At 37.1% G+C, this 27,240-nt stretch overlaps 1 protein-coding gene across 1 annotated transcript in view; it reads left to right on the forward strand.

The window, feature by feature from the left end:
• Positions 1–26,440, forward strand: part of CFAP69 (cilia and flagella associated protein 69) — a 46,173-nt gene extending 19,733 nt beyond the window's left edge. Inside the window, exons 10-23 of the mRNA XM_063301927.1 lie at positions 3,522–3,570; positions 3,661–3,782; positions 4,484–4,700; positions 6,110–6,274; positions 7,583–7,695; positions 8,890–9,008; positions 11,091–11,172; positions 19,029–19,221; positions 21,030–21,167; positions 22,959–23,035; positions 23,751–23,948; positions 24,264–24,350; positions 24,802–24,906; positions 26,068–26,440. Coding sequence (XP_063157997.1) covers positions 3,522–3,570; positions 3,661–3,782; positions 4,484–4,700; positions 6,110–6,274; positions 7,583–7,695; positions 8,890–9,008; positions 11,091–11,172; positions 19,029–19,221; positions 21,030–21,167; positions 22,959–23,035; positions 23,751–23,948; positions 24,264–24,350; positions 24,802–24,906; positions 26,068–26,244 — 1,842 coding nt within the window. The 3' untranslated portion in view covers positions 26,245–26,440. The remainder of the gene's footprint in view (positions 1–3,521; positions 3,571–3,660; positions 3,783–4,483; positions 4,701–6,109; positions 6,275–7,582; positions 7,696–8,889; positions 9,009–11,090; positions 11,173–19,028; positions 19,222–21,029; positions 21,168–22,958; positions 23,036–23,750; positions 23,949–24,263; positions 24,351–24,801; positions 24,907–26,067) is intronic.
• Positions 26,441–27,240: the final 800 nt, after the last annotated feature.

Raw genomic sequence — 27,240 nt, forward strand, 5'->3', positions numbered from 1 at the left:
TAACTTGATGTCTTCCAAAATAATTATGTTTTGTCTTGGAATTCTATGCTATAGAGCAAAACTTTAATAATTATGTTTTCAATGATGGCAGTTAAATATGGCAGGCAGGATAAGGTCTTGCCTTACTCAAAAAACTGTATACTAAATTAGAGGGTTTCTGGAGTTGTGGCACAGATGATGAGAAATTAACTCCTATAAAGACAGGATGAGCACTGAAAAACTTGTAGAGGAGATGGTAACCTTCTAATCTTGACTTTTCCTCTTACCTAAAAGTGGGGTTCAAGTGTTACACCTGGAAACTGCCACAAAGTATTAATTTAATGGTTTCCCTTTCCTTTCCTTTTTTTTTTGGTGCTTTTGAGTCCATCTTTTCTCCTGGTAACTGCCTGTACAAGTCCATGCTGTTTTCTTGGCAACATTTTTGAAGTGGCTTGCCATTGTCTTCCTCATAAGGATGAGAGAATGACTGGCCCAAAGTCACCCATCTGACTTCATGCCAAAGGCAGGACTAGAACTCGCAGTCTCCCGGTTTCTAGGCCTGTGCTTTTAACCACTACACTGAACTGGCTCTCTTTATTAACCTCTTGAAAACTAAGGTGTAATACTGAGGTGCACAAGTCTCTGGGGAGGATCCTACAATCTCTCCAGATGCCATTAATTACTCTTATGTCTTACTATTGTGTGTGTGTGTGTGTATTTGAGGGTGGAACTGGCATCAGAAAAATTAACAGAAGAAGAGTCACTGCATTCTATATTTAGAAGTAACAAGCCTTCAAATACAGGGAAGGCATTTATTGTATCTTTGAATGACCTCACAGTGTTTCCAGCAGCAGTTTCTTATAGGAAACTGCTGGTGAGGTCTACCTCCCTATGTAATCTCAATGCAATCCCTGAGGTAGGAACTGTGGGCTTGTTTTTCACAGTGGCACCAGCCTGTACTTACTAAACATATCAATCCTACCCAGCATCTCTGCAGTAGTTATTTCAGAAGCCATGTTTTTTAAAGATAGGTGAGAAAATTATGTCTTGCTCTCAGTAAACTCTGTAAAAAAAGCAGAAAAAATACTAAACTGCATTGCACTGCTGTGATGGAATGTGAGGGTGGCCTTGGAAGATGGGGGGAAGAGATGCTGCCTAGGAAACAATCAGATAAAAGAGAAAGCAGTCTACAACTGAGTAACAGACAAAGGAAAAAACTTAGAAAGGGCCCACCCTAATCTCTGGTGGTAAATAGGGAGGGTGGGAGATTTGTACTTCAGACTTGCAGAAATGATGTCAGTCCTCCCAGGTAAACCAGACAGGAAACACGGTGAGATGAGCTAATTCTACTTTATTGTAAGGCTACATTAACGGAATCTTGCAAGTCTGAAGTACAAATCTCCCATCCTCCCTATTTGCTGCCAGAGTAATTAGGGTGGGCCCTTTCTTTCTTTGTCCGTTACTCAGTTGCGGACTTCGTTCTCTTTTATCTGATTGTTTCCTAGGCAGCATCTCTTCCCCCACCCACCCATCTCCATCTTCCAAGGCCACCCTCACATTCCATCACAACTGCACAGCTTCATTCTAGCTCAAAGCAAAATTTCCCACCAATCGGATTTGCTTATTTGCTTATTTTATTAAACAAGTTAATATCAAGGAAGAAAAGGTCTTCCAAACATGCCCATTAATGCCTAGAAGACCTTGGGAGGACATTGAATCAGTTATATTGAATATTCAGACAATATAAGCTACTTTGTGGCTTCAAGGACAGATCTAGAGGAGCCAGCAAAATGCAACATCTAAGTATTTTCACAGTCATGCTAGAAACTAAAGTGGAAAATGCTTGTGGTTATCCTGATACCAGTTCAAAATATAGAAAGCTGATATGGAAGAATTGTATGTCTTTCATTCTGATTGAATAATGCTTCAGGTTCAGATTTGAACTTTCCTAAAGTTAATTCTTTAATTCTCTAATTCCCCAAAATTAGAGTTTCCAAATTTTTGTTCAGGCAACATCTGACATCTTATTTATCCTACTACTTTTATCATGCATTATAAGTACAATAATTTCCTATGACACATTATCAAAGATTCCATATATGTGCTACTGTGCATTATTTTGCATATGAATATTATGGATGCTACTTTGGAGTATTTTTTACTAACTTCTTTGATCCAGCTAACCAAGAAGAGAGTTGAATTTGCTGTAAAATGCTATTGCTAATAAAGTATGAACCATAAAGGCCCAACAGTGCTGTTCAAGTGAAAGTAGTAATGGTTGGGTCATTTTTACTCTTCAGTGACTTATGAACTAGAAATTACTACTTAACTATATTTCTCTTTCTTATCTCTTTTTTTCTTCTGTCATTCCACATTGTCACATTTTGCCTTGGGTAAACTCTGTGACTGGAAGGTTATATCTTCTGGCCTAATATAAATCTTTTGATGAGGACTTAACTCTTCAGTAAGTGGTCCACTCCTCATTGACCATAAGAAAGCTTCACTGTAAGTCCAGCTTTCCAAGTAGGAGCAATAAAATGGCCTTAGAATTCTATGCATATAAGCCACACCAGAATTAAATATTTCCTTCATAATGAATGGCAAATAGAGTTTTGAGGCTAGAGTTGTATCTTGGCATTAATATAAGAGTCCTATTTGTGCCAGCGCACTAGTGTTTTTACTTTTCAAGTCATAAATACGAGTTCCTAGGTAACTGCAGTATATCATGTAATCTGGCTGTAAATTTATTTTAAAATAAATCATGAACTGATACAAGTGGAAATCATACATGGATCTATTGCCAAAAAAAAAAAAGCATCAAAGAGCCCTTTGACTCCCTAAAGATTAATGAATTTATTGTGCCATAAGGTTTTGACAACCACAACCAACCATTAGATGCTAGATGGCTGAACACTTTTGCACATCGTGCAATCAAAGATTATGCTTTATCTCTGAATAAGAGGGAATTTTCTTATTGTAGATGATGGAAAGGATTAACCAGCCATATCTGCTGATAATATCATTTTGTATTTCTAGTCTTCTTCTTGATGCCTGGAGATTGCCTTTGTGTTCTAATTATATTCATAACCTTCTGTAGAAGTTTTCTCCTTCTTGTCTTTTCCTAATTAGTCTCTCTATATAAAACTGTCTTTATGAGGACATTATCGATTTCTAAAAGATTCAGGAAACAATTATATTTCAGTTTCAGGATTGGATCCACTCCTCCCTTCCTTATCCCAGAACTCTGCCTTTTGCCATAGCACTCAAATTAACAATTCTGTTACCTTCTCAAGATCTGAACAAAGAGAAATCCTAAATTGGTCCATTTCATATGTTTGTGGAGAGGTACATTGATGTGTGCACCCATGACATTTTATGTTTTCTAGAAAGTAATTCCCATCCATCCATTCATTAATTCATCTACTGTTTAAAGCATTCCCTATGTGCTTTATTCTATTATAAATTAAACAAAAATAGTACAAATATAAATATTTACAATAGTTATTTATACATCTTAACTATATGTATGTGTGTATCTTTAGGAAACCGGATTTGTCAAGCAATTAATACTGTTTGCCACTTTTGCTGAAGGTAAGTAGTTTTTTTTAACAATTAACCCTCCATCATGTCAATATGAACTAAAGATTTTAATTTATAAAATGTGTTTAATTTCCTTCACAGTGAAAAGTCATAATCCTTTGATAAAGGGCCTTAGGCTTACTTCCTGTTATGAAGATTTTGAGCTGAAAAAGCTGCTGCTTAACATGCTTACTGTACTAGCAAAAGATTTATGTTCTGTTCAGGTAGGACATAACACTTTTAATATTTCATGTTTTCAGAGATTTTTATTAATGCATTTGTAAATACATTGTTATACCCCAATATTTATGTTGAAACTGACAGCACTGGTACACCTTCAGCTACAAGCAACCAAAAGCTTCATTCCAGCAATGTCACTTTTAATGTCAAATTACATAGGCAAATGTTTCCCCTCCCTCGGAAGAATATTATTCTGAAATAACTTTAGCATATTCAGAGAAATAAATTAACAGCCCAATAATTGTATAAGATTACAGAGTCACCCTCAGGTGGGAACACATTATTGTCAAGTACAAAGCATAGAATGACAGTTAAGTTGAAGTAGATCTTATCCTGTATACCCACTTCCCAAAGGCAATATCAGAGGAATACAACAGCCGAATCCATTGGGTGGGGAGTGTGTGTGTGTCTGTATGTGTGTGCGACTGATATCAGCAGTGTTATGACATAAATCCTACCCCTTTTCTACATGCATTGTGACATCTGCCAAAAAGTGGCAAGTTTCTGTGGACACCAATAGAATACAGGAGCATTATATCTCAAATTGTACACAAAACATAAATGTTAAAAACAAACTTGCATGTACTAGCAAGAGAAGATTAAAAGTATGTTGTTGTTGTTACCTTTTTACTATTCAAAATAATTTTCCCTTTCAAACTACATTTTATCTCCTTTCATTGTTTAGCTATTGCATGAGGGTAAGGTTATGTTGGCTTTGTTTCATTATTTAAAACCAAATGAAAAGGGAGGCGCACTTGACATGTCTGCAGCCCAGTATGAAGAATTACAGCTTCTTGCTATTGCTACATTAGCAACAGTGGCTCCCTTATTGATAGAAGACTATGTGCTGTGCCAGGGAAATACTCGCCTTCTCCTGTTTCTAGAATGGTGTGTGAGCAATGGTGAGTAGATAGGGTAAGATTACTTTTTATTAAATGCTGCAATTATCGATATAGAACTGAATTTGTTTTCAGGCTGAGAATTACATGTTACAGTTTCATCCTGCTTAGTTTTCTACATAATACCTATGCTTATAAAGGAGCAAGAGATGGAAAGGAGCATTTCCCATTGTGTGATGCTTTCTGCAATAATTTCAAAATGAAATCTGTGGAGTTTAGTTAACTGAAGATACTGCAAATCAAATGGACTTCACAATCACTACTTTTTAAATAAACCATGATTTTAAGGATTGCCAAAGATGTGATTATGGATCCCATTACCATTAAGACACCCTTCATAAGATTTGGAATGAAATTCAAAATTCTGTCAGTGCATCAATAATTTGTTAGGTTTCTATCCATAGATGATTCTAAGTTGTTCAATTGTTGTTGTTTATTTGTTATTATTCAAGCAGGCTTTTGGCAGATAAACTGGCTTAAATGCTGACTTGGGATTTAAATTTAAATAATTGTGTGCAATTTGATTTATTAATATGTTTATTTTGTTTTTAGTTGCTTTAAATGTCATGGGTCAGGGGGAGAAAGGCATGTTATGAATTTAGTAAATATGTAGTAAAGAATGCCAAGAAAATATAAGTCATCATGATTTTATTCAGTTTCTACAAGATAGATTCTTACTAATCCTAATCAGTAGTGCAGTACCTACAATACTTGAGTATGTCTGGAAGCAGCAACTTATTTTGTAAAAAAATGTTGAGTTGCAATTTAATTATCAGGAGGAAGAAATAATCAAGAATACTTTTTAGTGATATGCCATGCCTGTTTCAATCTCAGACAGATAATCAGCACTTTTGAACAAATCGGTTATTGCATACAATTTTAACTGGATAGATACCCTGACTTGAACATGAATATACTTTTTAAAAAGTCACTTTCTGATTTCTTTCTTAGACACTATGGGAAATCTTGAAATGAGAAACTTCACTAAATTAAGTTACTAATGTTAGGCACAATCCAGTTATAGCAAAATTCTCTGGGAACAAACTCAACACATACAGTATATTCAGATTTTTTTTTCTTATATAAGTAGCATGGGCATTTCTGCACGTTCTCTGCCACCAGGTAGATTTGGAGACTGAAGCTCAAATGTACAGCATATTTCTTGCCAGAATATCAGAGAGCCATGATAAAGTCTTCCTTTTTTTCCTATGGAGAATATAAGAGGTGTTCAATTAAACTTAAAAACTATAGAATTAGATGTTTGATTAAATATTAGGGAAACATCTATGTTACAGTAATATAGTACAGTAATACTATAATATTTACAATAATATTTCAAGCGTTTTAATATGAAAGGCCTTACAGTATAATTTAAAATAACCTAAAAACATTCAATTTTGGTTTGTTTGCAGATCCCTTCTTTAGTCAAGGTAATAGTTTCCATGGTACGGGTGGCCGTGGTACCAAACTTGCGCAGATGCGCTTCTGCTTGAGAGTCCTGTATCCTATTGTATCTCTTTGTGATGATGCTGTGAATACTGACCTCTGTGATCAAGGAGCGATTCATCAATTACTGGGTAACATATATCTTAAACTGGGGAATTTCATTAACTCAAGGTTGTCTGAACTCAGTTTTATTTTTATTATGTTGTGAGACAACCAATTTTTAACTTTTTTCTCATTTATTCAAAATGATAATTTATTCATTATGAGCTCTTTCTAATATACAAGACATCTGATAGCAGGGCAAATTCTTAAACAGGGCACCTCTGGAAATCCTCTAGGTTCTTTTTGTTTTACCTTTAAAAGTAAATGCAGCCAGTTGCTTCAAAAGGAACATTGTGTGAATCTACAGTAACTAAGGGGATTCATTTGAACAGAAAAATATTAATTCTGCAATGATGGCATGTTCTATATACTTTATCTAAAGATGTAAATGCCATTTTTCATGTGCAGAGAGCATGAATTTGACTTAATATTGCTTCCCTGGTATGTTTCATAGTATTCCATTTAAAGGAACTTTTTGCGGTTGAGTAAAATTATTGTCCATAATCTTGTAGTTCTGAAGATGTGAATTTGTATTCTTCGTGACTGAAATGCCCCCCCATCAAGGAACTATTTCTTTCCTGGACAGTGGGATAGTTTTTTGATTTGAAGCCTTAGGCTTCATTATCTTCCTTCATTCCCTCTACTAAGAAATATGAATCTCTCGGAGAAATGGCATTTATGTTGGGGAATCTGGCTTAGGGCGTGGGCTGTTCTTGGGCTCTTTGCTCAGGGGGCTTCTGGCTCGTAACATTTGAATATATATTGGCACTAGGTCAATATACAGTCCATGGCATGCTCTGTCAATGCTGTAATCCAGTTTTGTTCAGGACTGGGGTCATTGCAAAAGGCAAGAATATAACCCCCTATTTTGCTTTTTCTGAGAGTATGAGTAAGGACTTAATGGGCTTAGTTCTAGTTCTCCTCTGCATGTTCAAAGAACGCATTGAAGGAAGAATAGCAAGTTGACCTTGGTCTCTTAAATTACATGTCTGGTAAAAAAAATCTGTATCTGATTTCTCCAACAAATTGCACGAAAAGTGATAATCAATTTACTATTTAGACTATTTATTTCTTCTAATAAAAGGGCTGTATCCTAATGCAGAGCCCTAACTTCCAGTAAGCTTTCCTTTCTGCATCTGAGTGTAAGGGTGGATTATACTTAAATACGTTAAAGGGTAATATACAGAAGTTTGAGATGCGTTGAATTTGCAAACACACAAAATCTGACTCATTGCAAAAATAATTTATTACATGTTTCCTTACCCACTTACATATTCTGTGGTATAATAATTTCCAGTGTAGTAGCCACAACTATCTTTACTGCTCTTTTCCCCTAGGCATCTTAAACATTACCACAAATAATTATAAAGATTCTGCCCTTGTGACGGAAATTCAAAGTGATATCTTGCTTACTCTGTCAACTCTTTGTGAAAATAATATTCACAGAAAGGTTTGTATTTTCTCCTCAGTTTCAGAAGTTAATTGTGTGAATTACCAAAGAACAAGAAAGTGAAAAGTGAGCCTGTGTTCAACATTTATTTTATTTTCCTTGATTCTGTGCTTGAGAAAATATATCAAGATTCTAAACTGGCATCCCTGACGGGTTTTCAGATAACTTGACTCTGGGATTGTATTATCCATCTGTAACATGAAATAACAAAGACCAGGAGGGACCAAATGTAAATTGCAAAATACACAGTGACAGTGGTTGTTATTTATATAATTCTGTATAGAAATGTAGAACAGAAAGTTTGAAAAGGATCTTGGAGAACATGTAGTCCAACCCTCTGCCCATGCAGAAATCCATTTGTATAACATCACTGACAGGTGGCTATCTAGCCCTTGTTTATAAACAATGTCAGCAAAGGGGAATCCACCAGTTCCCAAGGCAATGTGTTCCATTGCTGATTCTTTCTGATGTCCAGCTGAAATCCACTTCCTTATCAGTTAAACCCATTGCTTCTTGTCTTGTCTTCTGGAACAACTCTGGACAATTCTATTCATCTATACAACAGCTCTTCAGGTACTACATGGCAGCTATCAGGTCTCCCCGTGTTAAATATACCTCAGTCTTCCAAACCTGTGCCTCCTGAGTTTTATCTTCCAGGTCCCTTATTATTTGGTTTCTCATCTCTGGACATGCTCCAGTATAGGTTGCAGTTTTTGAATCAGAAGCAGGTATAAATGCTTTGGATCCAATGTGGGTGACCTCTCTAAACCTAATGGCAGCTCCTTAAAGGAGTCCCTTCTTCTCCTGGGCTCAGGAAGATGTGTGCTTAAGTTAAGGGAATGACATATGGTCACATCCTGTTATCATCTCTGTAATGCCTCTTAATACCAAGTGAGTATTTTCCTGAGCCTGCATAGCTACTGTGCAAGCCCAGGAAAAGGCACAGCTACTGTAAGAAACTGCCAACAGGTGTAGAAAGGGTGCTTATGCCAAATCTAAAGCACCTTTTGCTGTTTCAGATCCACATACTACCTACTGTACCTGTATGTTCCAGTTGGTCAATTACCTTCCTAAAATACAATACATTGGACACAATATTTTAGATCCAGCCTGACCAAAATAGAACAGAGAGGAACAATTACTTCTCTTACAGTTTTTACAGAATAATTTAAGTCTGACTTACACATTAAACAGGAGCTCTTTGGATGGGAAGGAGTAGATACACTTATTCCATTTATGAAGATGGATACCAAAAAATTCTATAGTGGATTGGGTCATAATCGTCTTCTTTTCTGTGCTCTGGACTGCTTATGGTAAGTATAGCAATTTTTGAAAATTTTAATCTTTGAAAGAAGGGTGAATCCTAGTCAAATGACGTCAACGGACAGATAATCCTAGTCAAATTATGCCCATGGATCATGAGTCAAAAGCATTTTCTTAGTTTAGGCTTTAAATGTTTATTTTTGAATGACTGATATTTCATTACTGATTTTTCATTTAGTTTTGTTAATATTAGCAATGGACATATATTTGTTTTAAATTTTCCACCAAAAAACTAATCTCCTTGTTTCCCTCCCCCACTGCAAACAGTTCTACAGGTAAATTCAAGGGACTGTTTTTTACAAGTAGGGGCTATAGTTTGAAGATTCTTAAAGAACGACCCTTCAGTGTACAGCTCATATCATTCATACTAATATTTTGAGTTATGGGAAAACTGGCCATAGTTCAGTAGTGGAGCATGTACTTTGCATTCAGGAAGTCCCAAATTCTGGGCAAAAAATTCATGCGTTAAATTGGAATGCTTTTAAGAGTTAGATGAGAATATAGATGGGAGTACAGGCAGGGCCAAAGTCGGGGGGGGGGGAAAGAAAAAGTTTAATATACCAACACTCAGGGACACATGCTGATATTAGACATTTCTTCACACTGATATTCATACATGGATAGAACATACACACGCATCCAGATGCATAAACCAACACTCAAAGCTTTAGGGAGTGTGGCAGAGTAGTAAAGAAGGAAGCAAAAGAATTGGGTGTGGGGAGCACATAGGGACAACGTGGCAGGTAGTCAAGGGACTAAGGTGTAGCGAGAACGTTGAAATGGTGCAACCCCATGAGAAGGGTTGAGGGGGGAAGTTCAGAAGTGAGCAAAGGGGAGGTCGGAAACATTGCAGGGCAGGAGGAAGCAGACAGAGAGATCAGAAAATACAGGTAGTCCTTGCTTAACCCTAATTGGAACAGGAATTTCTGTTGCTAAGCAATGCAGTTGTGAGGCCAGGACCGTACCCTCATTAGGCCAGGACTTCACACTTCTCCTACCCTGCCGTGCTCACTTGCACTTCAACTCCCCCACTCACCTATCTCTCCCCTCGTCTCTGCCTTTTTGGCCACCCTGCTCTCTGCCACCCCTGCCACCCTGTGCTCCGCTGCCCCTGCTGCCCTGCACTCCTCACTGCACTTCTGCCACCCTGCACTCCACTGCCACTCCCAGCTGACTTTTGCCATCTTCTTCCTCCCAGTGCTGGTGAGGCACGCCAAGCCTGGCTCTTTGCAAGGCAGCTGCTGGCAGTGCGCAGCCTTCCTGAGGCCTTGCAAGGCTTCAAAGTGTCATCAGCAGTGGGAGGAAGAAGACAGCAAAGGCAGGGCAGCATGGGTGGCACAGAGCGCAGGGCGGTGAGGGTGCAAGGCAGAGTGCAGAGCAGCAGGGCAGGGCAGCGGAGCACAGTGTGGCAGGGGTGGTAGAACTCAGGCAGCCCAAAGGGCAGAGATGTGGGGAAGATAGAAGAGTGGGGGAGTTGAAGCCCACCCAGCAGTTGTAAATGCAGGCAGGCTGCCAAGCACCCAAATTTTGATCACATGACCGTGGGGGAACTGCAATGGCCATAACTTCAAAGACTGGGGATAAGTACCATTTGTTCAGCACTGTTGTAACTTCAAATAGTCGCTGAACAAATGGTTGTTTAGTGAGGACTACCTGTATATGGAAACATGTGGGAGTGGAGCATGCTGCAGCAGAAACTCCACTGATCCACATACTTTTTGCATTCCTGCCTTAAACCTTAGATTGTTACTATAGTGCTACTCAGTATCAATAGCACGGGACTAGCTAGATCAGTGGTGGGACATGATAGAAAGCACCTTCCTAAAAAGAATTTAGATTTTTGAGGCTAAATGTTTGCCAAATCAGGCTGTAGTAGTTTAATGTCAGCCAAAGCAATTCCTAGTAAGAAATCATTACATAAAACATGAAAACCCCTTAATATATTTTGAACTTTGTAAATGACTAATTTTATTAGGAATTCTGTCCTTTTGCAGTAGTTAATGAAAATCATTCATTGTAACTGAGTTCAAGTTGAAAGTATATCCTACAGACTGAAAATATTTTCATTTAAGGTGCTGTGTCATGGGTTGTGCTATTTTAGAAGACTATTTTTTTGAAAAAGAAGGTCTCTTCACTCTGATTGATTTGCTTTTGGTAGGTACTATTATTTACATAAAACTAGAGAAAAATGTTGATTATATTGTTACTGAATCTTCTCAATGTATTATATAGAGTCATTAAAATATTTTTAAAAGTTCAGTAAGTTTTATAAATATTACAATTAACATTTTTTTAAAAACCTTAGTATTAGTTTTTTACATACTCTTATATATGACATACCTATTTTAATATAGTATAAAAGAATATGTATTTTAAGAAAAAAGTTGACTAATTATATAAAAGACTAAATAAAGAACCCTCTACCAAACTACCTAAGAAAAAAAGGGCAATAAAAGGCAAACAAAACAAAACAAAACAAAAACCAAACCAAAAAACTCTTACAAAACAACAACCAAACAAAACTAAAAAGTCAGAAAAAGCCCACATCCAATTTATACCTAATTCTAAATCTAAAAGGAAAAATACTCACTTAAAGAAGAAAAAAATAGACTGTTAAAATTATATAATCTTCAGTTTCATCATCATGATTCAATTTTTCAACATAAATTAACCCTTGACCACAAAGAATCATATTGTTTGTTAAGGCTGCTTCTTCACTGCAAATCTAATTCAAAGGCTGAGAGCTGCTGAATTTCAGTAAGCCAGTTTTTAGAGTTGGATAACAAGGATCCTTCCAGGAGTGCATAATACCTCTTTTGTAACTATTCCAGTTCAAAGTTCTTCATAGATTGAAATAATCTAGAGTTTGTAGATACGGTTTAAGAAAACATTAAGATTTTTAACCCTTAACTGCTTTCTAAAACCTGGTTAATCATAGTTATAATATATAAACAATAAGGAATTACAAGCAGTATATAAACTTCCGGAACTTTTTAAGACTTATATTGATTGGTGGGCCCCACTATTAGCAGGGCTGTTTACCTATATAAATAATACAGGTCATATCCTGGTCGGATGGGAAGTTGCCATTATAGTTCCCCTATATAAAACAGGAGATAAAAGATCCAAAAAATTATAGACCAATAAGTCTTATTGGAATTGTGGCTAAAATGTATGCACAGCATCTGCTGAGCAAAATAGAAGAATGGGTTATAGAAAATAATCTCTTAGTGGAGGAACAAGCTGGATTTAGACCAAAGCGCTCCGCAGTAGACAATCGTTTTACTTTATATCATCTTCTATCAAAGCAATTAACAAATGGCAAGAAACTGTTTACCGCATTTATAGATCTCAGTGTGGTTTTTGATTCGATAAATAGAAATATTTTGTGAAAGAAATTGTCCAGTTTAAATATGGAACCCAGACTCTTACTCCTGGTTAAGGCCCCTTATTCAAACACAAATCTGAAAATTCGTACAGGTATAAATGGCTCTCTAACTAAGAGCATACCCACCTTCAGTGGGGTCAGACAGGGTTGTATACTAGCCCCAATGCTTTTTAACTTGTATATCAATGATTTACTAGAATTCCTGTATGATGTAGATATTCATATGCCAAAGATCCTTGATAAATTTATTAATATCCTACTATATGCTGAGGACATGGTTCTAATGGCGCATTCCCAAATAGGCCTGAGAAGACTATTGCAAAAACTGAATACCTACTCTGCTCTCAATTTTCTTAAACATCAATAAAAGCAAATCCAAAGTGATGGTATTCAGCAGAAAAAGTGTAAAATATAACTGGCAGATAAATTAGGAGTCTATTGAATAAGTGAACTTTTTCAGCTATCTAGGAGTGGTTTTTACCAGCACAGGGTTGTGGTTAAATCATTCCAAAAGAAGCTCGGCAAGGACTACGGCAAGTGTTAAAAGATTATATAAATTATTTAACTACAATTATCCAGGCACTCTGACCTCTATATTGAAAGTGTTTAGGGCCAAAATCTTCAGCAAAGGATCGTTACCTTGTCGTGGTGCTGGAGCTTGAGCACCTCAATGATGCCAAGAGCTAAACCGTGAAGGGCCACCCAAGACGGGAAGGTCATGACAGAGAGGTCAGACTAAATGCGATCCCTGGGGAAGGTAATGGCAACCCACCCCAGTATTCTTGCCGTGAAAGCTAAATGGATCAGTACAACCAGAGATATGTCGGTATACCATCGGAAGATGAGACCCCCAGGTCGGAAGATGGTCAAAATGCTACTGGGGAGGAACAGAGGATGAGCTCAACTAGCCCCAGACGTGATGACGCAGCTAGCTCAAAGCCGAAAGGACGGCTAGCGGCCGACGGTGCTGGTGGTGAACGGCGAATCCGATGTTCTAAGGATCAACACACCATTGGAACCTGGAATGTAAGATCTATGAGCCAGGGCAAATTGGATGTGGTTATTGGTGAGATGTCAAGATTAAAGGTAGACATTCTGGGCGTCAGTGAACTGAAATGGACTGGAATGGGCCACTTCACATCAAATGACCACCAGATCTACTACTGTGGACAAGAGGACCACAGAAGAACTGGAGTAGCCTTCATAATTAATAGTAAAGTGGCTAAAGCAGTGCTTGGATACAACCCCAAAAACGACAGAATGATCTCAATTCGAATTCAGGGCAAGCCATCTAACATCACAGTGATCCAAATATACGCCCCAACCACAAATGCTGAAGAAGCTGAAGTAGAGCAGTTCTTTGAGGATCTGCAGCACCTACTGGACAACACGCCTAAAAGAGATGTTATTTTCATCACAGGAGACTGGAATGCTAAGGTGGGCAGTCAAATGACACCTCGAATTACAGGTAAGTATGGTCTGGGAGAACAAAATGAAGCAGGACATAGGCTGATGGAATTTTGCCAAGACAATTCACTCTGCATAACAAACACTCTCTTCCAACAACCTAAGAGACGGCTTTATACATGGACTTCACCAGATGGACAACACCGAAATCAGATTGATTACATCCTTTGCAGCCAAAGGTGGCGGACATCTGTACAGTCAGTAAGAACAAGGCCTGGAGCTGACTGTAGTTCAGATCACGAACTTCTTCTTGCACAATTTAGGATCAGACTAAAGAGATTAGGGAAGACCCACAGATCAGCTAGATATGAGCTCACTAATATTCCTAAGGAATATGCAGTGGAGGTGAAGAATAGATTTAAGGGACTGGACTTAGTAGATAGAGTCCCGGAAGAATTCTGGACAGAAGTTGGCAGCATTGTTCAGGAGGCGGCAACAAAATACATCCCAAAGAAAGAGAAAACCAAGAAGGCAAAATGGCTGTCTGCTGAGACACTAGAAGTAGCCCAAGAAAGAAGGAAAGCAAAAGGCAAGAGTGATAGGGGGAGATATGCCCAATTAAATGCAAAATTCCAGAGGTTAGCCAGAAGAGATAAGGAATTATTTTTAAACAAGCAATGCGCAGAAGTGGAAGAAGACAATAGAATAGGAAGGACAAGAGACCTCTTCCAGAAAATTAGAAACATTGGAGGTAAATTCCAGGCAAAAATGGGTATGATCAAAAACAAAGATGGCAAGGACCTAACAGAAGCAGAAGAGATCAAGAAAAGGTGGCAAGAATATACAGAAGACCTGTATAGGAAGGATAACAATATCGGGGATAGCTTTGACGGTGTGGTCAGTGAGCTAGAGCCAGACATCCTGAAGAGTGAGGTTGAGTGGGCCTTAAGAAGCATTGCTAATAACAAGGCAGCAGGAGACGACGGCATCCCAGCTGAACTGTTCAAAATCTTGCAAGATGATGCTGTCAAGGTAATGCATGCTATATGCCAGCAAATTTGGAAAACACAAGAATGGCCGATTGGAAAAAATCAACTTATATCCCCATACCAAAAAAGGGAAACACTAAAGAATGTTCAAACTATCAAACAGTGGCACTCATTTCACATGCCAGTAAGGTAATGCTCAAGATCCTGCAAGGTAGACTTCAGCAGTTCATGGAGTGAGAATTGCCAGATGTACAAGCTGGATTTAGAAAAGGCAGAGACCAAATTGCCAATATCCGCTGGATAATGGAAAAAGCCAGGGAGTTTCAGAAAAACATCTATTTCTGTTTTATTGACTATTCTAAAGCCTTTGACTGTGTGGACCATAACAAGTTGTGGCAAGTTCTTAGTGGTATGGGGATACCAAGTCATCTTGTCTGCCTCCTGAAGAATCTGTATAACGACCAAGTAGCAACAGTAAGAACAGACCACGGAACAACGGACTGGTTTAAGATTGGGAAAGGAGTACGGCAGGGCTGTATACTCTCACCCTACCTATTCAACTTGTATGCAGAACACATCATGCGACAAGCTGGGCTTGAGGAATCCAAGGCTGGAGTTAAAATCTCTGGAAGAAACATTAACAATCTCAGATATGCAGATGATACCACTTTGATGGCTGAAAGTGAAGAGGAACTGAGGAGCCTTATGATGAAGGTGAAAGAAGAAAGTGCAAAAGCTGGCTTGCAGCTAAACCTCAAAAAACCCAAGATTATGGCAACCAGCTTGATTGATAACTGGCAAATAGAGGGAGAAAATGTAGAAGCAGTGAAAGACTTTGTATTCCTAGGTGCAAAGATTACTGCAGATGCTGACTGCAGTCAGGAAATCAGAAGACGCTTAATCCTTGGGAGAAGAGCAATGACAAATCTCGATAAAATAGTTAAGAGCAGAGACATCACACTGACAACAAAGGCCCGCATAGTTAAAGCAATGGTGTTCCCTGTAGTAACATATGGCTGCGAGAGCTGGACCATAAGGAAGGCTGAGCGAAGGAAGATCGATGCTTTTGAACTGTGGTGTTGGAGGAAAATTCTGAGAGTGCCTTGGACTGCAAGAAGATCCAACCAGTCCATCCTCCAGGAAATTAAGCCAGACTGCTTTCTTGAGGGAATGATATTAAAGGCAAAACTGAAATACTTTGGCCACATAATGAGAAGACAGGACAGCCTGGAGAAGATGCTGATGCTAGGGAGAGTGGAAGGCAAAAGGAAGAGGGGCCGACCAAGGGCAAGGTGGGTGGATGATATTCTAGAGGTGACGGACTCGTCCTTGGGGGAGCTGGGGGTGTTGACGACCGACAGGAAGCTCTGGCGTGGGCTGGTCCATGAAGTCACGAAGAGTCGAAAGCGACTAAATGAATAAACAACAACAAGGGCCAAAATAGTTCCAGTGCTGACCTATAGTGCAGAATTGTGGGGTTTAAATAAAGCAACCCCACTTGAACAAATTCAGACTCGCTTTGTAAGATGGGAACTGATAAGAATACATCTGCCCCTGCAGTCAGAGCAGAATTAGGTATCCATTCCTTACATAGCCATTTAATTATTAAAGTTTCCACATACTGGCTGAGGATCCAGTCAATGGATTCTGATAGACTTCCTAAAATATGCTTAATTGAACAGATAAATATGGCACAGCCCCATTTTTGGATCAGCCAACTATTTGAAGTTATTTCATGACTTGGGTTTTCCATTCAGTATTTGTTCTCAATGGCCTCCCAGGCAAGGGAAATTTTTAAACAGCGAGTCCTGGATATTAGTGCACAAACTGACATGGAAATATTGACTAAAAATAGATCTTTAAGATGGTTGGCTAAGAATAAAATTACTTTTCAACCCGAAATTATCTATTAATGAGCTTGCCACAATTTTTAAGAAGGGCCTATTCTAGAGCTAGATTTGAGTTGTTGGACTCTATGGACAAATATGGGCGTTTCCACCACTTGCTGTATCATGAGAGAACCTGCATATGCAGTTCACCAGCCATTGAAAATATTTTTCATATTTTGTTCAATTGCCAATTATATGTACCCATTAGGCTTAAATATTTATCATCCCTGTTAGAAAGAACAGTACACTGGGATCCAAACCACAGACTGTCTTACTTCCTTCTGGGTTCTAATGTGCATATTGTACACAGAACTGCTAAGTTTATAACTAAGGCAGTGGTCATAAGAATCCAATACATTGAACAAACTGGAGTATCCTGTAAGGGAGATTCATACATCTGATTACTGATTCCTTGTATTATTGCATACGTATTGTATTACTGTATTTTCTTTTATCTATTTTCTTTTTGGAATTAGACAATGGATTGTATTTTATTTAATTCAATTTTATTTTATGATAAGGTCACAGGACTAATCAATTAATAAACTTCTACTACTATAAGCCTAGTAAAATAAATAATTAAATTGACACACCCATAATGTGTGTACCAAAGTTGCTTAAAACTGATTCCAACTCTAGCATATGAAGGATAAGAGCTAGCCTTTTAAAACTCTCTGAGGGGTCACTGGATCCTAAGGAGAATTTTTTCCTGAATTAATTCAAGGTTTTAAGTCATAAGAAACACATCTAACATTCCTTTAAAATGTGAAGCCATTGATTGGGAAATATAGGATACTCTTGTATATTGTCCAAATTTAAATTTGTATTTTTTGTATTATTTTACAAATCTAAATTTGTAAACTCAGTAATAAATTGTCAGTTGAGTCTCAGTAAAGGCTTTCTCAGACATCCTCAATGCCTCTGGTGTTTCAGAGAACGCAGGGTCATTGGGTTCAAACAATGTACGTAACAAGTACTTTAACTGTATGTATGACTTTTTCAACCATTTTAAATAAATTCGCATTAAAAATGTTCTTAATTCGAAGGCTCTAGGAGCACTCTATGTTAATCAGTAAAACCAGTTACAGTTTTTATAGTGATTGGTTTGGTGTAAAACTACCAGGTTTCAATTATATGTCGCACTCCTACTTCAGGTGAGTAGAAAGGAATGACAAATTATACAGCCAGATATATTCCCATTCTGTGCCAAAGTAATGCTATGTTATAGAAACTATGAATTTAGGAGTGCCAGTGCAGTGTAGTGGTTAAGGTCTTGGACAAGAAGTAGGGATATTGTACCTAAGTTCCAGTCCAACCTCAGCTGCTGAAGCTTCCTGGGTAACTTCAGGCTGGTCATTTCTCTCAGCCCAACCTACCTCACAGAATTTTTTTGTGGGGGAAATAGGAGAAGGGACTACTATGTATGCTGTTTTGAGCTCCTGTACAAAAGGCAGGATATAAATCAAATAAATAAATAAATGTCCTTCAAGAAAAAATGTCATGGAAACATGCAAATGCATTGAACTTATTTAAATAATATTTTGCACAGTTGTATACTTTATTTGTATGCTTATTCAAAACCATATAGCTGGGTTTCAGAAGACTTAGAATTCTTAAAAAACAATATTCCCTAGAATAAAATAAAAGATGTAAATAAAGGTTTTGCTAGCAGCTAAAAATGTGTATCATGTCCTGTTCTCATAGAAAAGAAGACTCTATACAGGATTGAAGAAAAAGCATAAATGTGAAATACATAATCAGCACCTGAACTGACTTTTCACTAAGATTACTTCCATAGTTTTGAACATGCTTGTAAAACATGAAAGTTAGAAACTTGTAGTTAACTTACCTAAAATTAGGTCAAACATTCTTTGGAATTAAAATTTTCCATATTTTTTACATAATGCCGTGCCCTAAAAATTCAAAAATGTAAAAGCCCTTGTATGGAATTTTGATTTTTATTGTTCATTTTTCTTTACATGATAATAAATTATAGACTTCAAAAAAATCTGCCTTACAAAATACTTGTTTTATACACCCCCAAAATACTTGTTTCGTAAGACCCCAAAATAAACACGATAACTATAGATAATGTTACACATTTCAATATGAATTTAAAATTCTATGGGCTCTAATGCTCATATCTCCATGTTACAAAGAGCTTGTCATTCGTTTCACTGTTACAGAATATTCTTATGTTAAGGTCTATCTATATATTTGAATTCCTGTAGCTAATACAGGAATTGGATCAATTGTTGTAATAATAGCTATTTTTAAAATACCTTAGATCTTTATTTCATTCATAACTTTCCTCCTTTCCTGTTTTCTTCTGTAAAGTTAAATCAGAAGAATGTATGTAACCTAATTCTTGGAATATTAGTTGAATTTTGTGACAACCCTAAAACTGTATCCCATATCAATGTTTGGCGAGGGAAAAATGACCAAACAGCAGCTAATTTATTAATAAACTTGTGGAGACAAGAAGAAGAAGAGATGGGAGTGAAACATGATAAAGTTGGAAGAATTGTTGGTAAGTAAAATGGTATTTTATCTCATGAACTTAAAAGAATAACAACCATAGTTTGAAGGCAATCTTAATTTTTCAGTTGTTCTAAATCCTACATAGATGTTTATGCTGTGGCTAAAATGGCTTTACAATGCTTTTGCAAGTTAGAAGAAATGTACATAAGTCAGCCATAAAAAATAGGACAGGCAAAGGTTTGATTTGAATATACGGGTAGTCTTCAGTTAACGACTGCAATTGGCAACTCCTTTGCTAAGTGACACGGTCATAAAGCGAAAAATCGTGTCTGAGCTGAATTGCAACAGCAGTTCCAGTTGCAGTTGTTAAGCAAATCACATGCGGTCATTAAGCGTGGTGTCACATGACTGCGACTTCTGACATCCTGCTGGCTTCCCCATTGACTTTGCTTGTTGGAAGACGGCAATGAAGGTTGGAAATGGTGATCGTGTGGCTGTGGGACACTGCAGCCATAGTAATGGTGCTCTGGTTGCCAAGTGCACAAATCGCAATCATGACTGCAGGACCACTGCGATGGCCACAACTTTGAGGACCGGTCATAAGTCTCCTCTTTCAGTGCCATTGTGACTTAAAATGGTCATTTGAACGAGTGGTTGCTAAGCGAGGTCTACTGGTATCAGAACTATATTTTCATTTATTCGTTCATTTATTCATCATATTTATATGGCCACCCATCTCATGAAAAAGTGACTCTGGATGGCATAGAATAAAAACTATAAAACCATAATATAAAAAACAATTAGCAAATCCAGAAAATTTAAAAATTGTGATTAAAAGGCAAAGAGAGGGCAGCAGATATTAACAGCAAGGGATCCACCTCAGCAACTCGCTAGTCCTATGTTTTCCACTACAAACCTTCATAGACAAATGGACCTCCCCTCTCCTTTGCATGTTTGAGCAGAATATTAAAAGTTTATGTTAGGGCTGAACTTGAGAATTGTGCTGTGCTTTAACTATAAGTTAAATCAGAAACAAACTTTCCTTCATGGAAATGTACCAGTATATTATTTAAAATGGTAAGAACATTTTTTTCCATTACTCATTTACCACTAAATAGCATTTGTTCTACAACTGCAAAAGTGCATCTATTATTTTCCTTGTTCCTTAATTAAGGCAGCTTTGCACATCTTATTCTGAAACTGAGATTGTTTTTCATAAACATCATCAGTTTCCTAGAAAATAAAGCTTTGTACCAATGAAGATAATATAAAGAGATCAGAACATGATACACTAAATATGATTTCCTAACCAATGTACTGTTCTTTTTCTGCAGCCAAATTAGATCGGTTGAATTTATATTCGGTCATTAAAACCATAGAGCCTTCAAGATGCCTCACTAATGAAAATACAAACAGCATTGCCATAAATGCAATAACGTTTTTTTAAACTTAAGGCTTACTGAATAATATGAAATTTGCTATTTGGAGCACTGTTGTTAAATAAACACACAATGAAATTTACATAAATAGTAGACCACAGTAGTTGTAGTAGCTGAAAAAGTCTGATTGCAAGCAGTTACACTTCTTTGACTGTAGACTGTTGAGAAATGTGGATAGTTGTGGCAAGAGTTTTACTGCTTTTGCAGATGCTCTTGTACCAATACGTCTCACAAAGTTTACATAAGTAAAGCAATCCGGACTTCTATTACACTATGTCTGTATTCATAAATTATTTCTAAAACATTTATTTTTTTCAAATTACAGTATGTAGTTACATTTCAGTAAAAATATTACAGTTGCTTTACGGCTTGTAATGAGTGTTCTTTTTTTTCTTTTTTTTTCTTTTTAATGCTATAGATACAAAGAAGCCACTAGTTGGCCAGTTCCAAAAAACACAAGAAGTAATTCCAGTGCCTGCTAACTGCCCCACTATTGCTGTCATGGATGTTGCCGAAAATATGAGAGCAAAGATTTATTGTCTAATATGTAACTTAGGTGAGGGCCGTGAGCTTTTTTGCAACATTCTATAACCTTTCCATGTATTATAGTTTGTGAACAAAGATAACAGGAAAACGATTTGACACAAGCCAACACGAAGGGAAAAAAAACAGAATTTTAAGGAATATAGTAGAGCTGCCATTATATAACATTAGTAATGAAACTGTCAACAGTTGGTCTTGAGGGTTATTTTGCACATTTAATATGTAAAAAGGAGGTTCTGCAAGTACTGGTAGTCCTTGGGTTACTTTATTTTATTATTTTATTTATTTTATTTTTATCCCACTTTAATTATTTTTTATAAATAACTCAAGGCAGGGAACATACCTAATACTCTTTCTTCCTCCAGTTTTCCCCACAACAACCACCTGTGAGGTGAGTTGGGCTGAGAGGGAGTGACTGGCCCAAGGTCACCCAGCTGGCCTTCATGCCTAAGGCGGGACTAGAACTCACGGTCTCCTGGTTTCTAGCCCGTTGCCTTAACCACTAGACCAAACTGGCTCTCTACTGGGTCCCAGTAATTGGGAGTGGAATTTCCGTTGCTAAACAATGCAGTCATAAAGCACAATGACATGTGACCGCATCGCTTAGCAACAGCAGTGCCTGTTGCCATCATTAGCAGAGTCCCACCACTTGTTACGTAAGGATCCATCCTGATCCAAGCCATTCCCAATTTGGTCCCTTCCAGCCCAAGCCTCGGTAACGTAAGGGTCTGCCTCCTCTTGAATTCTCCCCACCTGCCTATCTCCCCCCCACCTCTGCTCTTTTGGCCGCCCTGCACAGTGGCACATGGTGGTGGAGGCGCTGGTGACACTGCGGCTGAACTAGAGGCCTGGGGCCTTCAGCAGTCTCAGTCATCCACCACTGCCCCGGGCCTCTATTTCAGCCCCAGTGCCACTGCCAAGGAGTGCTGCCTCAAGATCCACGCCACAGCCAGCCATCCCAGCACTGCAGTGCAAAGCCCTAGTCTAGAAATTTGGAAGGCCTCAGAAGCATCATGAGAAGAATTGCAAGTAGGCAGAGCACAACTTGAAAATGTGCATGCACAATTTGGAGAAAGTCATGTGTGGCCTTGGGAAGAAGGCCTGGCATAGCAGCTGCTTGCATAGGGCCAGGCTGGGCATGACTTGTCAGCAGTGGGAGGAAGAAGATGGTGAAGGTCAGCTGGGGGCGGCAGGGCCTGCGGAGCACAGAGCAGCTGGGGCTTTGTGCTGTGGCGCTGGAGTGGCTGGCTGTGGCACGGGGCTTGAGCAGCACTCCTTGGTGGTGGTGCTGGATTGAAGTTGAGGCCCAGGGGCAGTGGCAGCCAGCTGAGACTGCTGAGGGCCCTAGGCCTCTACTTCAGCCTCTGTGCTGCTGGCACCACCAAGGAGTACCACTGTGCAGGGCAGCCAAAAGGGCAGAGAGGGGGAGATAGACAGGTGGGGGGAGTTGAAGTGCCCCTGCAGTTGTAAGTGCAGGCAGGCTGCCAAGCACCCAAATTTTTATCACATGACCTCGGGGGTGCTGCAGTGGCCATAACTTCAGGGACCAGGTGTTAAGTACCATTCATTCAGTGCTGCTGTAACTTTGAATGTCACTGCATGAGGATTACCTGTAGGTCTTTTGCCGTTGAAGCTGTAGTAAAGGAAAATGGCAATTTTTAACTTGTCCAACTGCTATTAAGGTGTCAAATGCCATCAAATTGCTTAGTGGGAATAACTTCATTTTGCTGATGTGTGCAATTCTACATAGGTATTAGACAAAAATAATATTGTTGTAAAGATAGTAATTGATGCATTGCTTTAGGCTTTGAAAACTTGCCTGGGCTCTCTGCAAAGGATTTTGTTACACTTGCTATCATACGTAGATATCTAGACTTCAAGGTAAGTACTGTCATTTATTCTTTCATTTAGTGGAGTTAGTAGATGTGGAGAAATACATCTTTATTTCCTCATACATCTTTATTTCCTCATTTTACAATCACCAAAACTATTTTTAACTTTAGTATTTGCTTCCTACACTTATTAATACACGGAAGCTTTGTCAGTGAATTAACACCTGACCTGTACTGTTTGAAAGTAGGATCATTATACCATTACTGGTAAAAACTAGATGATATTATCAATTTTTTTTACAAAGATTTCTAATTCTTTATATTAGACAACAGAACCTTTTGATTTCCTATTTGATATTGATAGTTTTTCTAGTGATCTGTAACAAAAGTAGAAAAATTGTAGATTAAGATAAATAGTTGATGAAAAACAAAAATCTGGTGGTCTACTTAGCCTACAGAAGTATGACCAGTTAAAGAACTACCTACTTCATTGCAACTCCTAGTGCAGAGCAAGAAAGCAACATTGTTTTATTCATCTCTCATAACTATAACCTTAATAGCTCCTGGAGTTACAGTGGCACTCAGGTTTTTAGTGAGCTGCCAAGTTTTGCTTTCCAAAATCTGTAACCATAAAAAAGAATATTTCTTGACAAATTTGTGCAATAGTGCTAGGTTGGCCAACATTTTAAGTTTGGAGTGGCAGAATTAATACAATATTGATAAATAGTCTTTTAAAATATTTCATTTGTTTATTGTATATAAAGGTTGGTGAGATCTGGGATGAAGTGTGTGCAGAACTTAAAAAAGAAAAATTTAGACCAGTCACACCTGACCAGGAAGCACTGCAGCTTATTACTGAAGCACTTGAAAATGTTGGAAAGATGGTAGTCTCCCTCCAGACTGAGATGCTAGAAGGCCAGCAGTTCCAGGAACTTCAGGAGGAGGAAAAATGTTATGGCAAGGTAAGTTTGTGGCACAATAATTTATTTAGAAAAAAATGCTGTAACTAGTTAGAACGTTACTTCTTTAATGTTGTGAGATTCTGGTCTCTCTTGTAGGACATACATGTAATACATTATATCCACTTTTGGATAGAGACCATTTGCAAATATATGATATGGAACACCAGTAGTGGTAGTGACTACAGTAAGGTTTTGAACTTTACCCTTTCCTAAACTATAAAATAAGATTCCCTTTAAATGCTTATTCCACTAGAAAGACTTCTGAAGAATTAAAGAAAGATAATACATTTTCCCTTATTGTGCTTTTCATTCTAGATTCATTCTCTCCATAAGCAAAAGGAAATGGTCAGTAAATCTTGGGAAAATTTCTTAGCTCGGACATCAAATTACGAGGCTTTAAAGGTAAGAAAGCTGTTCAGTAGACTTCACTAGGAATGAAAAGACTCTTAAAATTCATATTTCTGTAAATAACTGAATTAATAGTTTACTGGAGAAGACATTACACTATTTATTAGTTTTTATACTTTAAAGATAAATAGATTGAAAATTAAGAATATGAAAAAGCATGTTAAGAATAGGCAGTGAATAAATAAGAGTTTTTAAAATATAGGCATAAGAATTCCTTTGATTTCTATAACAGTCCTTGCCAATGTGAGGTTGTTTTAATCTCTTTCATGTAGCATGCTTTATATGTAACGTAACTATTTACATAGTTCACATCACTTTGGTTCAGGATTGATAGTTTGAAAAGTATGGTTTGAAATATTCTTGCATGTATCATTCTCACAGTAAATCTCTCATTAACAGAAGCTAACTTATCTATGAACATACACATTTTTACCTTTTTTAATAGAAAGCAAAAAGACTTCGGGAAAAATCTATAGAAAATTCTAGATCAAAGGTAAAGCAATATAATGCAACGTTCCATCCAACTGACATTAAAGGCCTAAATACAACTGTAAGTAAAATTCTTAATTGCTTATTTCTAATCCAGATTAAAACAGTTAAAATCAAATATTTAAGATTTAATCCCTGTAAAATGTTTTGTACTACGTCATCATAAAGCAGGATATTCTGCAAATGAAATATTCACACTTCATATTGCAATAATTTTTTTCAGATAAACCATAAATGTGCCAAAATGTTAATTGTATTATTCTGTCATGCTCATGGACCTGTGGATATTTAAGTGAAGCTCATTTTCTTTTATCAATGAGATTTTTGAAATTGCAGTAGTATGCACCTTTCTTTTAGGAAGGCATTTCTAATGTGCTATTTTAGTGTGTTAAAATTTTAAATATTTTTATTGAAGTTGCATTGTTTTTCATGTTGTAAATTGGATGGATGGTTTAAATATTAAATAATTGATTTTGGTGTAAGCAACCTCCAATATTTTTTGATCTATGATCGTAATAAAAGATTTTGATTTGAACATTAAATATCAAGCAGGGTGTAGGTATGATTATATAAATATACATCCACAGTAGTACTTTGGACTCTCTAACATGCACATACATACACATGCACACGAAAAAATACAACCTATTGGATAACATACTTTTAAGATAAAATAAGCAGAATTTGTAAGACCTTCCTTTATTATATTGAGGAAATAATGCTGGTCAGTGACTGGAATAAAGATGCTACTAAAGTGAGGAGAAGCAGTTTTTTTAGAAATCAAGGAAAAACATAGGAAGAACCACACATAGCAAAAGTAACTTACCAGTCTTCTGAATTTTAGCAAATAGAATGCACAAACGAAGTTTTTTTACCTATTTGCCTATATATTACAAATGACAGTTTACTTTTTAATCTTTATAAATTATGTTTATATAAATAGTACATTTTTAATTTGAATAACTCAAATCTAAGCTATAAAATAAGGATACGTTTTTAAAAATTTCAGTAAAACTGTAATTTTGATAAAGAAAATAGAGTGATGAATAAGAAACAATCATTTTTAAAAGCCAATTTAATACAAACTTTGCCTTTCAGAATATATTTTTTTAAAAGTTTTAAAAGCTTCCAAGTATCTCAGTTTGCTAGGTTGGGAAATAGAAGTGAAACTGAACTCGTTTTTCTTTTTTCAGAATACTGAGCAACATTTTTATTTTTACAGGTTGCATCTGGTCGCTTAGTAGCAGTGGAAAGTACCCCTTCTGAATTAATTGGAGGGCCACTAGCTGATACAGACCTTGCACTGAAAAAGCTTCCTATTCGCGGAGGAGCCTTAAAAAAATTCAAAGGAGTTAAAGTAATAGATTCATTCAAGAAAGATTCAGTATTTGTAAAATAAATGTTGTGCAATACTGCTATAGACAGTTCTGTGTATATATTTTAGTTAATTTATATGCCCATCTTACAGATCTATTTGGATCACGTTGATAAAATGTAGTTATCTTTAGATAGCATATACATGGTCTATGGGCACATATATATGTATTCATATATAATTATTTATCAGAAATAATGTGGACATCATGATTCTAACCAATAAATCTAGTGCATTATGAAGATCAGTTATGTCTAATCTTTGCCAAATTGACTCAATTCGCATTCTGTTGTGAGTACTAACAAAAATGCATTTAGCTCTGTGTATTATGCTATTTATGCTGACAAACATCTGAAGCATAAAAAGAAGAAAAGACATTTAGGGAATAAAATGAAAGTGCCATTGGTAATCACTGTTATAATCCAGTAATTGCTTCATAATGAGATGAATGGGAGAAATGCTGGAACAGTGACGTGTTGTAGGGATATTCAAAGTTTTTTTAACCTTCATTAACAGAAGAGGCTGATTCATAGATTACCCTTATATGCATCTTAGTTCACTTTCAAATGCACATATTGGGATCAAAGTCATCAAGAGTAATATCAGAAGCAGCTGTTCTCTTCAGGGAAAACCATAACCAAAATGACCTCAAATACTGAGAACTGTACTGCTCTTTCATCTAACTTGTTTCATGCAGAAACTCTGAGTCATAATTCACTGGCAAACATTTCATTGTTTCTCACTGTGGGAGAACAAGTCATACGAAGATGTATCTATAAACCTACTGTGTTTATTGATGGACTAGATCTTAACATGGTGAGCTAAGAGAAAGTTTAAGGATTGGGTGATGTAGTCTCTTTGATAGCAAGGGATTTGTTGACACATCCTTTTTTCATATATGGACATGAATTTATACATGTACAGGTGAACCTTATGAACTTTGAGATATACTGCAGAAGCATGGTGTATATACAAGAATTTTGACACTGAATTTGGATAATTAAATTGAATATTGACAAT

This window comes from Candoia aspera, chromosome 4 (assembly GCF_035149785.1).
Source record: "Candoia aspera isolate rCanAsp1 chromosome 4, rCanAsp1.hap2, whole genome shotgun sequence".
In the NCBI taxonomy this organism is placed as follows: domain Eukaryota; kingdom Metazoa; phylum Chordata; class Lepidosauria; order Squamata; family Boidae; genus Candoia; species Candoia aspera.